Below are 18,792 nucleotides of genomic sequence, written 5' to 3'. Positions count from 1 at the left end.
TAAACACATACAAACACATACACATACACAGGAGAAAACATGTGAGCGAACACATTCATATGCACACAGTTTAAAAAACAGGAGGAGTCACAGGAGGGCACATACACACATGCAGGAATGCACACACACACCCACATACAAGCCTGCACACATATTTACACAGCAAAACACGAGCAGAGCAAAGACAAATATAAAAATAAAACAAATGAGAAAGGACTAGTTTTAAACAGCTGCTAGGTTTTGAAACAACTGCAATCAATTCAGACCAGCTCTCAGCTTGACATGGTTTGACCAGCTCAAGCTAGGTTTTGAAACATGATTGTCAAGCTAGCAGCACTAGCTGGCTGACCAGCTCATACCCAGCTAGACCAGCTTTACGACCAGCTTGACAAGCTCAAGTTTCAAGCCGGTCAAGCTGGCATAGCTGGATTTTACAGCCGCATATGCACACACTGAAGAATACTTAAGGGAACGCCAGCACAGCACAAACACAAATGATGAATATAATCATAAAAATCATACGCTGGGCCTGCTACAGGGCTTGCTGCACTGAGGGGCGTGCTGTGTGTGTAGAGCGGATGTATACTGCAGTGTGTTCTATTTATATTTTATCATTGCTGGTTGCCCAGGTTTATATATATCTTCTGCTAACAACATGAAGCCAAACCCCCGAAAACAAACACACACACCGCACAAGCAGTGTGTGTGTGTGTGTTCGCTACACACTGCGCTGAGACACACCGACACAATGGAGTCACGCGTTGCAAAATGGCTGCCAGGAGGTCTGGCACCCTGAAAACAAACACGCAGACACACACCACACAGTGTGTGTGTGTGTGGTACACAGTGTGTGTGTCTGTGTGTGTGTGTGTGTGTGCTACACACTGCGCCGAGACACATCGACACAAAGGATTCACGCCTCACAAAATGGCCGCTTGGAGGTCTGGCACACTCTGCTCCACCTCAGCAAGCCACAGCAAAGCCGGTCCGACCCACAGCTCCAATTAAGGAAACCCTAAAGTAGGGCTTTCAGCACACAAAGTTTATTTAGGAACTTTAATTATAGGATGCGCCTAGTGACTTGCCAACAGGGAAGCTCTTTTCCGCGACCTTGAAACAGGGCATCCATCACGGCTCAGAAAACTCCACTGGAGCATTATTTTTTTATCTTATTTAACTTTTATTCTTCCAGGCAGGTCAGTTAAGATTGGAGTCTTATTTACAATGATGGTCTGACATCAAAATGGTTACCGGACCCCACAGTATACAGAATTCTGATAGAAGGAACAGGAAGATTTAAGTGGAGTTAAAGGAGAGGACACCTATCCTACAGCTGTTATCTGGAAATATCACCACTCCCTGAGTCAAAAGATTAGAACAGAAAATAAATCATAACATAATACAGGGGTAGGCAACCCTGGTCCTGGAGAGCCACGGATGCTCCTGGTTTTTACTCCATCCGAACCGACAGCAACATAACAATGTTAATCAGGTTTAATGAATGCAGGAGACCATCTGCTGGAGGTTCTCAGTGTTTCACCATTCAGAATACTCAGACTTTTATTCATCCAGCAAACTCTGGTGATCAAGCTCAGATGAACCAAAAACAAGAAATATCACTGGCACTCTAGGTCCAGGGTTGCCAATACATAGATGTTTTTTTTTCCTTTTCTTCCCCCAAGCCATGTTTGTAGTACAGTGACACAGCCATGTTTGTAGTACAGCACCACATCCATGTTTGTAGGTCAGTTCCACCGCCATGTTTGTAGCTGAGCACCACATCCATGTTGGTAGTTCAGCACCACATCCATGTTTGTAGTTCAGCACCACATCCATGTTTGTAGTTCAGCACCACAGCCATGTTTGTAGTTCAGCACCACAGTCAAGTTTGTAGTTCATCACGACAGCCAAGTTTGTAGTACAGTGCTACAGACATGGCCATGTTCTTGGCCAGTCCTGCAGGCATTGAGACTCATGCAGAAATCATGCCGGGGACTTGCAGGTACAGTACACCACAAACGCTTCCCTCGCACACAGAGCTTAAGCATTACATTATAGTACTTTCCTCAGCCCAAATTCAGCTCCAATAAAACCTATCTTACCTTACAGCTATAAAGCCACTCGTCTGTATCAGACGCAGAGTGAATTTGCAATGAAAATAAAGTACAATTTAGATACTGTTATTCAATAAACGGGTATTCCATATTTATCGGTATATTTCATTTTGAGTTCACATATTTTGTCTACCACTCATGCATTTCTGCCTATCTCTGTCAAAACAGCAGAATCCCTCCCCATATTTTGACGCAGACTGAAAACACAACTTTTCAGACTGCACCTTAGTCCCCCCTCCCCCCCCGCTCTTTTATACTGCAAAGAAACAAATTTAAAATCTTAACTTACTATGACTATTATTTATGCTTATGACCACGCAACATGCAAGTGTTTTGCTATTTATGGATTTGATGCTTTTCCCTTGTTGAGGAACTCACGCACCTGTAAGTGGCTTTGGATTAAAAGCGTCTGCTAAATGACTCAAATGTCACATTTTACACAGGCCAAGTGTGAGAGCAGATACACTCTCACATAGCGTCAGCAGATTATCTCAGAGCACAGACTAGCATTTAAGGAAGCAGAGAATAGGTCTTCTAACCGCATTCAATTCAGGTCAGAAACCTCAGCTGTAACATTGACATTAGGTCGTGAAATTAAAATGGAAATATCCTGGTGCACGAAATAAATAATTTATAATGATGTGTGATGATAGGAATGTCTTACAGTAGGACTTTCCTGTGAATATGAACATAGTTATCTGCAAGCCACTTTGGCACTTAATGACTGCTTAGCTGTGTGGGGTTTGGGTGAGCGGATAAGCCCTTTGTCTGAGGCTGGCTGAGACTTGTGTCTAAACATTTACTCTAACTACACTTAAGAGGATTATCGCTCCACCAAAACCGCCCACCCACCATCTTAGCTCATCCCATGAACCGTTTCAGACACACAATCCCGAACTCCACCCCAAGGGCAGGATTCCTCACCCAATCTACCCCACCCCTCCACCCCATGGCCTCATCCCACCTGCTTATCCCCTCTCCTGGGGCTCATTCACTCATTTTCCTCCTCTCTTCCTGACACGGAAATTGAGGTCCGCCATCTCATTATAAATGATAGACCGGTGCGTCCACCTCTCCCCCATCTGCCACGTCTGTAACTGACACGCCTTTGAACTGACGTTTGAAGGAGTGAGGACAATCCCATCGGCCTAATTCACGCTTTCTCGATTTTTTCATCTTCACTTCTTTCTCTAGCCTCTCCCGACGGGCGGAGCTAGGAGCAAGGAAAAGAAAAAAGGAGGAAAATGAGCGATTGGAATGAACCCCTCGTGTCCTCTCTTCACATCCTTTCCTAGCTCCTTAGCTCCACCCAATCGGCGTAGGACACAAGGAGAGGACGCGAGGACACGAGGACAGAGGAATCGAGGAAACGTGTACTCGGGAAAATGGAACGTCCTTGCTCAGTCAAGCGCCGGTTTGAAGCCACGTCAGGTACAGAAGCAGCACACGGGGAGAGGTGGATCCACAGCTCGATCCTTTATACGTCACACATTCTGAAATTGAAAGACTTCCGCAGAGGATGCAGTCGAGTTTCCCTGCTGAAGCCGTGAGCCTCCTCACTCCTCACGGACTGGATCATCCTTGAATATGGCGGACTTCCATCGCGAGGCGAGAACCAATGAGACGAGGGCAGACAAAATGATCTTGGCACTGCACTTTTTCAGTTAATTACCGCTGTTTAGAAGCAACTTTCGTCAAGGAATGTTGTTGCGTATTTGCCTACCCGCTGTAACAACGAGCACCTGATGTTCCCAAATCCAAGCAGCGTTCCTAAATCCTGAATCCGATTCTTTCAATCGTTTAGGATTAGGATAAAATAAGCAACTGCAATGAGCCCCACCCCATCTGTGGTGGCCCAGCCTTCACCCATCCATCCCTCCCCCTGCACGTAGCTCTGCCTTCCAGGCCCTCTCTCTGTTGTTCGGCCCCCCTCCGCCCCTCCTCCTGGAAGACGGCCGCGCCCCCCTCACCTCCACACGTCGCTGCCCTTGGAGAAGGTGGAGGACTTGATGACCTCGGGGGCCATCCAGGCGTAGGTCCCCGCCGTGCTCATCTTGGTGGTCTTGTGCCACTCCCGCGCCAGGCCGAAGTCCGTGATCTTCAGCGTCTTCCCCTCCATACAGTCATTCTCTATGGGCTGGGCCAGCAGGACTGCGGGTGATAATAATAATAACAATGATTTATTATTTAGCTGAAGTTTTGTTTAGCCATAGCTACTTACAGTTACACTTACAGATAAGTCTAAGCAGACAAAAGGACAATCCCCCCCTGGAGAAATTGCTCAAGGGCCCAACAGCTGCACCTTCGACCACCTTAACCACTAGGCGACCCCCTACAGGCTGGATGGACACACACCACACACTTGTATACAGACATGCATGCAGACACACACACACACACACACAGACACACAGACACACACACACACACACACACACATTAAGCCTTTCACTTCCCCTTCGCCTCTCCAGATCAGCCAGTTCACACATTAAACACACACACAAAGTTAAACATCCTGTAGGCCACAATCTTCATACGAATTCAGCACGGAAGACAGGAAACCAACCGTGTCCCATTTCGCTGTGCTTTCGGGACTGAAACAATGCCCAGCGACACAGAGTGCGCTTATTTACCCAGCCTTCCTGCCGTCTTTTTCAACTCTCACACCATTAGACGACATCCTCTCCCCAGACCAAACGGCTTCAAAAGATTAATGCCCTGAGGGGATTAAGGAGAGACTAAACTTTTCACACCCACGGAGAACAACAGTGCTGGGTAACGTTTAAATGTCTCCCTGAGTCACTTCCTTTCCGTGAGTCCCGCAGTCTGAGAACCTGATTTTCCATCGCAAGGCGAGGACCAAGGGGACGAGGGCAGACAAAACGATCTTGGTGCTGCACCTTTTCTATATATTCACTTTCTAGAAGCACGACTGGGACCCAGTGTAGCCACAATAAGATCGCTGCAGCTCTCGAGCAAGGCCCTTAACCCCACATTGGGGGGGACTGGCCCCTGCTTAGTCCTATCAACTGTAAGTCACTTTGGATAAAAGCGTCAACTACATGACTGTAATGTAATGTAAATGACGGAAGGCCAACAAATAGAGGTGTGTAGGTTCAAATCCCTCCTGGGGTAATGCTACTGGAGTAACTGTTGCTAATGCACAGCTATACTAAGCGACCGTTAGAGCTATATTGGCAAATATCCAGTTGTATAGAAGGATAATTATCCAAAATGTATACAGTTTGTCAAGACAAAATAAAAGTACACCACATCCTACATACACTTACTGGACATATAATATTTATTAATAGTGAATAACTCATAAAATATTGGTGGATATGTGCTAGAAAAGATATAAAAATACGGCAAAGGAAGTCACAGGCCAACGGAAGAACACTTTCATAAAAGTCGAAACACCAAATGTCAGCTCAAAAAATATTATTTTCTTTGTCAGATCCTGGAAGATCAGCAAATAAAAAAATGATACATTTTTTAAACGGATAAATAATGTAAGGGTGCTGGAGGAGCAGCCTTGCTGTCAGAGGGCCAGCGGGGGGGTGGGGGTGGGGGGGGTGTAAACAGAGACACCCACCGCTGTGCAGCCCGTGTCAGGGATGCCACCCACAGGCCCACCGTAGTATTGATTACGCACATCAGCATTCAGAGCCACGCTCACAGACCCAGACCTGCATCCCCGCTCCGACCCGTCAGCATCCGGCGCAGAAACCGAGCTAACTGAGAGAATGAGCGAGGATGTCTTATGACCGGAATGCGCAAAACACCTCCCTTCCCCCTCTTCTTCTGTCTAATTATATCGTTCTCTCTCTCTGACCTTTGCTTTGTGCGCTCTCCTCCCTCCCTTTGTGTCTGTCTCTACCTTTCCTCCTCCTCCTCTCTTTCTTTCCCTCTCTCTCTCTGTCTCTCTCTCTGTCTCTCTCCCTCCCTCCCTCTCCCTCTCTCTCTCCCCCTCTCTCTGTCTCCGTTTCTCTCTCTCTCTGTCTCTCTCCCTCCCTCTCTCTCTGTCTCTCTCTCTCACCCTCTCCCTCGCTCTCTCCCTCTCTCCCTCTCTTTCTCTCCCTCTCTCTCTCTCCCTCTGTCACTCTTCCTCTCACTGTCTCCCTCTCTCTCCCTCTCTCTCTCTCTCTCTCTCTCCCTCTCTCTCCCTCTCTCTCTCTCTCTCCCTCTCCCTCTCTCTCCCTCTCTGTCTCTCTCTCCCTCTCTCTCTCCCTCTCTCTGTCTCCCTCTCTCTCCCTCTCCCTCTCTCTCCCTCTCAGTGTGACGGTGGAATGCGTGGTGGTGCACACGCTGCCGTCTGGGGAAGCGAGCGCATTGTGCAACGGCCCCTCCCCCCACCCGGAGCGCCGCGCACAATAGGCCGAGTCACGGCCCCCGTCAGGCCGCTGCCAGCACCGCCGCCGACCCCACACCGCCCCCGCCGGCCGGACGTCAGCGCACGCACGGACCCCCCCCCCCCCCCCCCCGAAACGCACCGCCCCGTTACGGTGGCCTGACTGGACGGCTCCGCGCTGACCCCGCCCCCGTCCCCGTCCAACGTCCGCAACCCCAGCTTCCTCTTTTTCTGCTTTACAGGTTTTACACGCAGCAGACGGGCTTATCCGGCGCCACTGTCACATCACAACACTTACACAACCCCCTCTCACACGGCCGGACAGGCACTGAAGTGATTTGGGCTGAAGTGTCTTGCACAATGGAAGCACCCTATGTGTTTGTAAGATTTTGAGATATACTTTATTGAACCCCCTGGGGTAATTTGTCCTCTGCCTCTGACCCCCGAGGAGCAGCGGGCAGCCGCAGAGCAGCGCTCGGGGCCCATCCCCAGCCCTGCTGCCAGTGCTTTGCCACCGTGCCGCATATGGAACTGAACCCGCAACCTCTCAGTTCCACGCCCTGCTCCCCAACCATTACGCTGAACTGCCACCGACACTGTCCTACGCTGCCTTCACTACGAACACTACAGGCATTACCCTTACACTGCGGTCTCCGTTACACACTGGAGGACACCCACATACCCGGAACATCCGCACCGCAAAACAACGGCAGTCCTGGAGGGCCGGTGCGTATGCAGGGTTTTGCTGCCAGCAGTAACCCTGGCTCAATCAGTTAATTAGCCGTATGCACCATGACCGATTCACTCGTAAATTCGACCACGATAAAACGCTACAAGACAAGAACATTTATCAGCCGCTGTTTATATCGTGGAATGTGGCTATAAATGACAGATTGTGTGAATGTTTGGGCTAATTAAATGATTAGGGGCAGAAGTTGGTCTGAAATCCAGAGAAACATGCCCATCCCTACTGTAAAGAAATGCTGTAAAATTACAGTACTTTACAGGCAACTCTGCTGTAATATTTTTCACAATGTTTTTCTTTTTTTAACTGTAGCAGTGTAATAACAGTAACAATATGAAAATCAGTCACGAGTTGGCTTGCTTGCCTACACAGTAAAAAAAAAGTCCAATACATTTTACAGTCATTTTCAGTAATGAGTTGCAGAGTTGCCAGTCTTTTACAGTAATGTATGGCTTTATCATAAATATCTGAAAGTAGTACTTGTCGTATTTGTCCATATAGTGTGAGGTGGCACTTTAGATATTTTATTTACATTACATTACAGTTATTTAGCTGACAGTTCTATCCAATGTGACACACAGTTGATTAGACTAAGCAGGGGCCAATCCCCCCTGGATCAATGCAGGGTTAAGGGCCTTTCTCAAGGCCCCAGCAGCTGCACTGATCTTAATGTAGCTACACTGGGGCTTGAGCCACCAACTGTCCGGGTCGTAGTCGAGCACCTTACCCAGTAGGCTATAAACTGCCCCTGTAATATAAATATATTTCACTTCAGTACACTTTGTGTGTGTTCTATTTCCACAGGCTGAATCAATCAGAATCAGAACAGGGCCAGTGACCGAGGGGCTGAGCAGCCTTTGCCGGAGAACAAGGCCGGCACATCTAAAAATTGCATTTGTAACACCACAGGCATTGGAGTGAGAGTCTGAAATGTCAAGAGACAACCCACAATGTGCACAATGAAAATAAAAAAGCCTCTTTCTGAAGCCAGCTGATTGGTAACCTTTTAAAAATGAAACAATGGTGGCAGTATACCGAATAGATTAACCTCTACCACTCACGCACACACAAACACAAACACAATACAAGTGAGCGGTTTGACAAAGAATAATAGATCGAACTAAAATGTCATTTTATTTGAACGACTTCGATAACATCAGCTTTGATAATCACAAAATGACGGGCAGTTTCGCTTTTCTGTCGTCTAAATCTATTAGACTGACCGCACATGTTATAAGTTATAGGTCCCATGGCATTCCATACGCAAAAATAATAAAAAAGAAAAAAAACTCATGGTGGTCTGCTCCTGTGACCTCCCCGTCAGGAAATTAAGCCTATTGGCTTAAAGCGTTCCTAAAATAAAGAGGGGAAAAGCTCTCCCTAAGATACAAACGCAATAGCGGCAGTGGAAAAGATCTATTCTTGAAACGGGGTTAACGCAGTTCAAAGGCTGGAGGCCTCGCTAGCTTCAGCTGAAGGGGCTAACATGCCGAGCCACGGCTAATGAATCTGTAAAATCAAGAGCGGCGTTTCCCACGGAGACGAGCGGGAGGAAACGCCTCGCGGGAGGGTTCCGCGGCGGTGCGCGGCGGGAGATTCAGGTGTCCGCTGTACGCTGCACGCTGACCGACAGTGATCCCTCCGACGGGCACATCGCGCGCCCGTGTTTCAACAACACCTCGCACGCACAACAAGATCCTCTTACGCTTCCTGTGTTCAAAAAGCACGGAGCAACTACAGGCCACAAGCAGCCCGGGCAACACTGAACCTTCCTCCCCCCCCCCTCTCGTCTGCGGCGGCCTGTGGCTCGGTGGCTGTAGCCTAGCGGCTGAGGTACGCGATTGGCACCCGGAAGGTTGGTGGTGTGGCCACGATAAGATCCACACAGCTGTTGGGCCCCTGAGCAAGGCCCTTAACCCCACAGGGGAGATTGTCCAATCAACTGTTAGAGTATGGTTTGGATAATAGCGGCAGCTAAATTACCAATTATTATTTATTCTCATCTTCCTCCGACACTTCCCAAGTGAAGAGGGCCGGGAATCGAGTGCAGACACACTCTCCTTCCCCTCACGGAAAATAAATACATTTCAAATACATTTTAATTCCAAATGTGTCAAAAAGTTTCATGCTGAATATTCAGAAATGTATTTATGATGACTGTCATTTCAAAATGTACTACCAATGCATGTAAAATGTATTGAGAAATACATTCAAAATGTACCTGCATTGCATTTTGAAATACATTTGGAATACTATTTAGAAATGTGTTTGATAAATGCATTGAATGTATATTTATCATACATTTGGCATGCTCTGAAAATGTATTTCTGAATATATGAAACAACCCCATTTTACAAATTTGTACATGCATCAGAAATGTATATTAAAATATATTTGAAATGTAAAACATTTAATTTCCATAGGAGTCACTTGTCCTTTCACTGAAACCTCCTCCATACCACATTCTACATTCTACTTGCTTGAGCTGTTTTTTTCTGCAGGGATAGGGATAGCTTTAGTGTAGTCTTGAAGCTTTCTAAGCTTTTTAGGGACAAACAACATTAAGACCAGGCCATCCATGCTTGTGATTGGCTGGAGGCTGAGCCTATGGCCTTCCAGCATTAGCGCAAAAACAGATCAACCACATTCCAGCAGCCCTCTACAAAATGGCTGCCAAATGGTTGCCAGAGATGGCAGGACACATATGAGGGTTGCCAGGGTGGAGGGAATTCTCCCCTGGACTCCAACTGATAAGGAGGCCGCTTGAGTCACCCCTCCAGAAACCAGAAAGGCACACGGCCCAGCAGGGGCAGCTAAACCAACCCCTCCCAGACGCATATCTGAGAGACAATGTGTTTTTGTGTCTGGATGACGGATACTGCAAACCACAACCGTAGCCCGTTCTAGTACATCCTCCGAGCCCTGGGAACTGCCTCCGCTTCTCCTCTTTTATCAGCGAAGCCACAGAGCGCAACTTCTTTCCTGTTACTGAGAAATATGGGGGAACCAGTCGCCTGGAGAATCTGAACCACTGCTTCATTTCCGGAGAGCGCCTGCTAAGTGGATGTAATACAAAGTAATATAATGTATATAGGCAATTGAGGCATATGCATCCACTTGTGATTCGAGCGAAGTTGACAACAAACAAAAATTGTTTCGGAAACACAGGTATGAAAACAGCAGGTGATACAATTCCGGCCTCATTAACCATGGAACCGAATGCCTTAATTGAGTGTCTGCTGTCTGACTCTTTTTTCGGGCCTAAGCAGTTGCGAACTAACGCTCTCGACATGGAAGATGGAAAAGCAGACGTATTCTGGAGTTTGGTGAGCATTATGAGGAAACAACACCAAAAGAAAGTATTTGGTTGGACAAAACCAAACAATGTAAGGTCCCTTTATAGATATCAACCAGCCTCTGTGCGCTACAGTTGAAGTAAATAAAATTTACACTGCCCTTTCACTCCTAACAGTAAAGTGAACATCAGCTTTAATTTTAATGCAAACATGAAATGATAATCTACACCTCTTGTGCATACAACAGGGCTGCCCAACCCTGTTCCTGGAGATCTACCGTCCTCTAAGTTTCTGCAACCTGCTACCCTAACAGAGCACATCTTGTTCAACAGTTAGAGATCTTGTTGAGCTGCAAATTAGTAGAATCAAGTGTGTCAAATTAGGGCTGAAATGAAAACCTACAGGACAGTAGATCTCCAGGAACAGGGTTGGGCAGCCCTGCTCTAGCTGTTGAAAGAGGTGTGCTTTGTTGGGGTCGGAGTGAAAACCTACAGGACGGTAGATCTACAGGAACAGGGTATACAGTATTTATTATTGATTAAGGGACATGAAACAACACAATCTGAGGGAATATGGATCAGGTTCAGGAAGTCTGCGCAGTGTCCCCTCCACGGCGTTATAAAAGCGCCTGCTTGTTATTTTTGCGAGAGCGAAGCCCTGCGTGTGCACTTTGCAGAAGAACAATTATCAAATATTTCTGCCGGCAGTGTCTCCTGCGAAACAGGAAGTCTGTGGGACGGGGGGACGGGGGTCAGGGGAGGGGGGCGGGTTGCGACTCAAAAGTCAGGCAGCTGTTTACGATTCTGCTGAGTGCTGAGTTAGGGAAGGACGAAGGACTTTACAGCCACCACCACCATCATCATCATCATCATCATTAATAGAAAATGTAGCAATAACAAAAGAAGTAGGACAGTAGCTACTTTCACAAAGAGGGGGTGGTTCAAGCGCCGGTGCAGCCACGATAAGATCCGCACAGCTGTTGGTCCATTGAGGCCCCCACATTGCTCCAGGGGGGATTGTCCCCTGCTTAGTCTCATCAGCTGTAAATTGCTTTGGACAAATAAAACATTATTACTATTATTATTATTATTATTATTATTATTATTATTCTACTGAACAGAACACACAGACAGCTCCAGAGTATGGGAGTCAGACTGGCAGACGGAGAGGGGGGGGTAGGATTAAGGGGGGGGGGGGCGCTCCTCTCTGGCCCTCGGTCCGCCCGTAGGCGAGGCAGAATTCCGGCAGTGGCGGGGGCTTTCCTGGGGAAGAAGGGGAGCTTTGTTTCCGGCAGGACGGCGCTGGGAGCTGACCGACAGATTTGGCTGCCTCGACGGCCCCTCCAGTGCCTCGGCCCGCGGGAGAGAGAGAGAACGAGGGAGGGAGGGGAGATCAAGGGGAACGGGGACGGAGAGATATTCGCACGGGGAGGCAGGGAAGAGAAGAGGTTCAGTATTACAGCCGGGGGGGGGGGGGGCGGGGGTCGTGATACAGACCTGCATCTGTAGATCAGCCTGAACTAAACATTTACAAATTATACATTAAAAAAATGCTAAAAAGCAGTTACAAAACGGACTACATAGCCTGAAACGCGGATTATTTTGAGGCCCATTAATCAGAAAGTGGTCTGCCAACTAGTTGATTTTTTTTTTGGAGGAGTCTCTATTTATATCCAGGGGTCAGTGCGTTTTGGGAAGAGATGGATGACCGTGCTGCACAGAGGCTACGCCCAGCCAGAGGCCGGCTGGGCCCCGTACAGCTTCGCTCCTGATAATTAATTAAGCTCTTTGTTTCAGATAATTAACTATGCTGGGACTGAATGGAAGCTTCCGGGTTAGGACCCGCTCAGACGTGATATGGGCACCGTCGCATACTGAAGCAACCTGTGCTTGACTGGGACTCAGAAGGTCGGTGGTTCATGCCCTGGTGTAGCCACGATAACATCCAGCTGTTGGGCCCTCGAGCAAGGCCCTTAACTCCAGGGGATATTGTCCCCTGCTTAGTCTAATCGACTGTAAATCACTTTGGATAAAAGTGTCAGCTAAATAACAAATTTTTTTATTGATTCTCAGGTGGGACACTGCTGCTGCAGCCATGGCAACATGCTTAACCTCAAAATGGACACTGGGTAAAAATGAAAGGTGCTCAAGAACATCTGCGAAGCTGTGTATTGTGACCTTGGAATGAATCGATTTAATTTTTGTTCGGAGTGCTTTCGAGACATTGAGCTTCAAAGATACCAAAGTGAATGGGCTCCAAGCAGATACAACCAGCATTTCTTCATACTTTTAAACAGTGTTTATGTGTAAAACCTCACACATATAATTAGGGCCCTAAAAACAACATATTTATGACAGTAACTTTAGTCAAAAACGTCAATCAGAACCTTATCATTCTTGGTATAGTATGAGTATAATATAATATCCGTGCTGAGGCTGAAGTGTCTCTACCCCTCACCTGCTTAGCTTGCTGAGCCAGTATCATAACGCCCACAGTCCAGTCACCTATTAATGCTGCTGTTAATGGATGACCAAGCTGTTACAGGTTATGGTAATTGTGGGACAGACGTTGAAATTTAACTTGCTATAATTTAGCATTCAGGCAAAAAACTAAATTGACCTCTCACTGGCAACTCGGGGGGGGTGGGGGGGTGATGTCACAATCCAGGGTTCATCAACACCCCCCCACCCCCCCCCCCCCCCACCCCCCCCCCCCCCACCCCCCCGAAAATGATGTCATGGATATTCTTCACCTGTCTCCTTTCATCTGGATACAATGGTTGGAGAAGCACGGAGACTGGCACCACTTACATGCCTTTACCCTTAAGGAAACATGACCCACTGAGAATATATTACATCTATTCCATTCAGCGAGCAGCAGTTCTGCAGGCATAAATGCTTGCTAATGAAAGAGGTCAGAGGAGAAGGGTCTAACTGGTCAAAGCTGACCAGGTGACAGTAATGTAAACAACCACACATTACCACAGTGGTAGGCAGAAGAGCATCTCTGAACACACAAAGCGTCAAACCTCTTAAGTGGATAGGCTACAGCAGCGGAAGACCAATAAGTCGGCTATGAAATGTGTGTTTAACATAGTTCCATAAAAGTTCACATATACACACAATATACTGCAATAAATTACATTTCTGCAAGAGTAGGCCTACCATCCAGATGTCTACACAACTCACTAGAACACAGACCACCTTTAAAGTAAAGACACCCAAGCAAAAAATGTCCTTTAAAAGGTTTAACCAGGCAAAAGGTGATGCTCTTTCACCCTCTCTCATATCCTCCCCCAGACCTTCCTGTGTTTGTTGTGTTTCTCAGAGGCCTGAGTGGCGCAATCACACAGGGACTGAATGCCAGCATCCCCCCCCCCCCCCCCCCCCCACCCCCACCCCCGTGAACAGTGAACCAAAACAGGGCTGGAATTCTAGGCGAGACCCGGGCTTCAGAGGCCTGGACGGACAGGATATCACATGCCGCAGGCCACAGGGGCAAAGCCTGAGAAGCTGAAACACAGTACACAAGGGCTGCAATAAAAATATCAGCCACGTCTGGAAAACCCTCCTCCCTTTCCTTCTTCAGCCTCTCCTTATCCTCTCCTGCCGGGCCTCACTCACTTTCCCCCCCCCCCCCTCATCTTTTTTTCCCATTTCTTTTTCCTCCCCTTTGTTCTGTTGGGGAGGGGGGCGGGAGTTCCAGTTTTAATATTTTTGTTCGGTTGTTGGTTTTTTTTTTCACGTGTGAAAAGAACATTTCTCTGTAGAAAATCAGGAAGTTAAGAGAGAGAGAGACAGAGAGAGAGAGAGAGAGAGAGAGAGAGAGAAAGAGAGAGAGAGAGAGAGCGCCAAACTCTCGTTAGGTGGTGGAGGACTGAGACAAAGACAAACTCAAGAGACCGCTTCAGCTGTTCAGACCACCATGGTTTTGTTCAGTTTTTCTGCGTCCGACCTGCGGCAGTCCCCAGTGGTCATTTCTCCATGTTTAACGTGATCGTGTGGAGCCTTGTTGACCGTAGTCTGTAATTGGCCCACACTGTGCATTCGCTCCACGGACTGCCTGCGCTTATGCATGCCAAATCGCGCAAGAGTCACACATGAAATAAACCCTTATGGTTGAGTTCTCCAGACAGGGATGCACAGGTAACAGCAGTCCTCTGTGCCAGCCTCCCCTCGTCAGACAGGGCAAGGGTACCCACTTTCACTGCCCCAAAATGGAGGACTCTAGTGCACTATGGCATTGATTTGGGGGTGGTGTTCTTATAGAACAGGGGAAACTAGCTCCGTAGCCAGTAGGCTGCTGACCGACTGCGTGTTTAATCAAGTGCATGAATTAATTAGGTGTAAATCTGAACCATAAGGAATTAAACAATACAACACACCGGTGTTATATAGACCTCTGATACCTAAAGACCTACCGCCCGTCACCCCTGAGGGCTACGTGCTGTCGATTTTACCGTTTTATGGCTTCATTTGAGTGTTTTTCAGGTCACAAAGTTCAGAACCTTCTTTGCAGTTCAGATAAAGTTCAGGCACTTCTGCACCAATGCACTGGTCATTTAAGTCATGTTACTTCATATTTTTTTCTATTTAATTGTTTTTATCGGCTACACTATATCTACATTACTTGCAAAAAGCAAATTATACCACAAACTGATAAAGGACCATAGCGACTGGAGTACTCTTCGGTTTTCATACCGCAATAACAAGGCAATTATGACAGCTTCACAGCTAGTACTAAGGATCCTCACATAAACCAAACCTCAACCAGAAGTACAGCCCACACCGAACCACAATTCAAAACCCAAACAGCCAGCCAGACAACAGTGAGGTGCCAATACGCTCGTTTACAGATCAACGTGGTCTATAATCTCCAAACCATATCTTGTTGTCACTGATTAGCGGCTTCTTCTGACTGAAGGATTACACTGTGCTGTGGGCAGGCCTATCTCCGCGAGACTGGAGATTCACTTCACTTCCCTCTTAATTCAGGCGGTCCAATGCTTTCTCTTTTGGCCCAATCTTAATTCCCAGCTGGCGCCAAAAAGTTCTCGCAATGTGACTGGAAAGTTCTGTCAGCATTGTAACGTTGCCACTACATTGTCGCAACATTATGAGACCGTTTTGTGTTAGCAAGACTGCTCTAAATATGCCAGTCCCATCCAGGAACCAAATAGCCAGTATCACACCATGCTGGTCTATGCCATCACACCAGCACGGGAACACCCAGTACTTTCGTCTCTGACACCTACTCTACCTGTTTTTCTCGATCTGTGGTGTCCAGATACACACTGCCACCCACTTCCTGGTGCTGCCACTGCATACCAGCCTGGCAGTCTGCACCCTAGTGGCTAAGGTACATGACTGAGTGGTTCAAGCCCTGGTGTAGCCACGATAAGATCCGCACAGCCGTTGAGCAAGGCCCTAAACCCCGTATTGCTCCAGAGAAGACTGTCCCTTGCTCAGTCTAATCAACTGTAAGACCATCTTAAAATAGGGGTTACACTGCCTTGAATGTGATGTCACAGGGTGAGACCATCTTAAAATAGGGGTTTCACTGCCTTGAAGTGGACTGCGTGTGTTCCACTCAGCCGTCTTTTGTAAATATGGCAGCGAGGACCGCAGGATCTCGCAATTTGCGTTTACGACCTCGTAAACGACACCTGAGCTCCACGAGCCGCTGGAGCGAGCCCGGCTGACCGGCGCGTGGAGAGCAGGAACCGGAGATTAAACAAGTCGACGCACGAAGCCTCGTTCGATACTGACGTGTCCCAAACCGGTCAGATGACAGGGCTTTCGTTGTGCTTCAGAAGCAGGCCTTGCCCAACGCTTCACACACACATACCGTGCAAGGCCTGCGATATGGATCCCATGGGCCTGGATTGCATTTCCCTGCAATAAACACAAGAACTTTCTCACATGAAGTCCTTTTTGACTAGAGTTCATTTACAGACAAGACCTGTATTAAAGGCCATACAGTTTGGTGCTATGGGTCAGCCGAAATATATACACTATATATTTATATACATGTGTATGTGTGTGGTTGCGGAGGGATTTATTGGACACTTGGGCACTTGGGGTTGATGCTGAATCGGACTGGACTGAAAGAGGCCCAGTGAAGCAGCTTGGCTTGGCAAGTTCCCACGATTCGCCACAGTCTGGGCGTGTGTGTGCGTGTGTGTGTGTGTGTGTGGTTGAGCCTGAGCATGCACGTCTGCTTGTCTAAGTGCATAAGTGTATGTTGACTGTGTATGTGTGTGTGCACACAAGCAGTCGGCTTTTCCTATGTGAGTGTGTGGGTGGGCAGAGGAGGGGTTGTTTTTGAGCCTGAATATGCGCTTGTGAATGTGGCTGTCAGTGTGTATGAATGCTTGTGTGCATGTTCTATTATGTGTGTGTGTGTGTGCACGTGTGTATCTCTGTGTGTGAGCATGTGTGTGTTTGTGTGTGTCAGTGTGTGCGCGTGTGTATGTGAGGGTGTGTGTGTGTGTGTGTGAGAATCTGTACTTTGTGAACTCTCTCTCTCTCTCCCATACCCTGTATTTACTTTGAATGGAACTGCAGTTCTGGCTCTGGTTCCAAGGCCCTCCTCAGAGTGAAAGATCTACAGTGAGCCTGTTTAATCACCATCTTTTACACTCATACCCCACCTCATACAGTGTGTCACACACTCATAAACTCATTCATACACTGTGTCACACACTCAACACCACCTCATACACTGTGTCACACACTCATAAACTCATACATACACTGTGTCACACACTCAACACCAACTCATACACTGTGTCACACACATACGCTAACTCATACACTAACCATATCACACACCGACACACACACACACACACACTTCAACAGAGTACACTAACCCATACACACAATATCGCACAATCCATCTTCCACAGTGCACACCAACTCATACACACACTGTATCACACAAACACACACACACATAACCAATCCCTGAAAAACACTAATACACACACACCACCACAAACACACACACACATAACCAAACCCTGAAAAACATGAATACACCCACATACCATCAGAAACACACACAGACACACACACACAAAAATCAGAGGCATCTCGTGGTCTAACCTGTAGAGCCCCATCTGCATGTTCATTGCCAGCTGCCATGTTGGTGGTTCAAAATCAGCCTCACAACCTTTGTCGCAAAAAACATATCTTCGAAAGTAACATATTTTTAGTGGCCCTATTCCATAACACTGAGCCCGGAGAGATACGACACAACCGAAGCAGGGACAGGTAGCAGCAGGCCTGAGACGATGATTACAGCTAAGGTTCAAAACCAGGGGAACGGGCAGCCGTGATAATATCTACGGCCACAGAGAGGGATTGTGCTCCGTCCATTCCATGACCCAGCATATAAACCGTGTACAAGAGGGCTCTTCATAAAACAAAGGACTTTTTAACCTAGCCTGGTGAAAATGAAAATAGTCAGTCATTTACCCAGGGGTGAGAGCATGAGGAAACAATGGTGATGGTGTGAGAGAGAGAGAGAGAGAGAGAGAGAGAGAGAGAGAGAGAGAGAGAGAGAGATGGAGAAAGAGAGAAAGAGAGAGAAAAAGAGAGATGGAGAAAGAGAGAGAGGGAGAGAGAGAGAAAGAGAGGGAGAGAGAGATGGAGAAAGAGAGAGAGAAAGAGAGAGAAAAAGAGAGAGATGGAGAAAGAGAGAGAGGGAGAGAGAGAGAAAGAGAGGGAGAGAGAGATGGAGAAAGAGAGAGAGAAAGAGAGAGATGGAGAAAGAGAGAGAAAAAGAGAGCGATAGAGAAAGAGAGAGAAAGATGGAGAGAAAGAGAGTGATGGAGAGAAAGAGAGAGAGATGGAGAGAGATGGAGAGAAAGAGAGAAAGACTTTGACTTTTGATGTTCTTTAATGAAAAACAAATTATTACAAACTTCTAAAAACAGGCACCAAAAAAAGGAAGGAAGGAGGCCAAACTCCTTCATACCCTTAACTTGATGCTCAAACACAGAAAGAGAGAGAGAGAGAGAGAGAGAGGGAGAGAGGGAGAGAGAGAAAAAGAGAGAGAAAAAGAGAGAGAAAAAGAGAGAGATGGAGAAAGAGAGAGAGACACAGGGGAGCCTCTACTTTGGATGCATACAGTGTATCTATCATCCAGAGGCCAGGTGAAATCGATGAGAGCATTGTCAGTCCTGCTGATACTTCTCAACTGAACAACACAAAACCAACTTTGTCCTTCCTCTATTGCGTGGAACATGAGGGTAAACACAGATGTGATTTTGATCAAGTT

The 18,792-nt window shown here is 47.3% G+C and overlaps 1 protein-coding gene across 1 annotated transcript in view; it reads right to left on the bottom strand.

The window, feature by feature from the left end:
• LOC133123790 (mitogen-activated protein kinase kinase kinase 11) overlaps positions 1-18,792 on the bottom strand; it is a 42,053-nt gene that overhangs the window by 19,463 nt on the left and 3,798 nt on the right. Inside the window, exon 2 of the mRNA XM_061234338.1 lies at positions 4,085-4,265. Within this exon, the coding sequence (XP_061090322.1) occupies positions 4,085-4,265 (181 nt within the window). The remainder of the gene's footprint in view (positions 1-4,084; positions 4,266-18,792) is intronic.

Source organism: Conger conger, chromosome 3 (genome assembly GCF_963514075.1).
Source record: "Conger conger chromosome 3, fConCon1.1, whole genome shotgun sequence".
Taxonomy (NCBI): Eukaryota; Metazoa; Chordata; class Actinopteri; order Anguilliformes; family Congridae; genus Conger; species Conger conger.
Note: the sequence above shows the minus strand (reverse complement) of the source record. Positions and strands in the feature narration are given on the sequence as shown.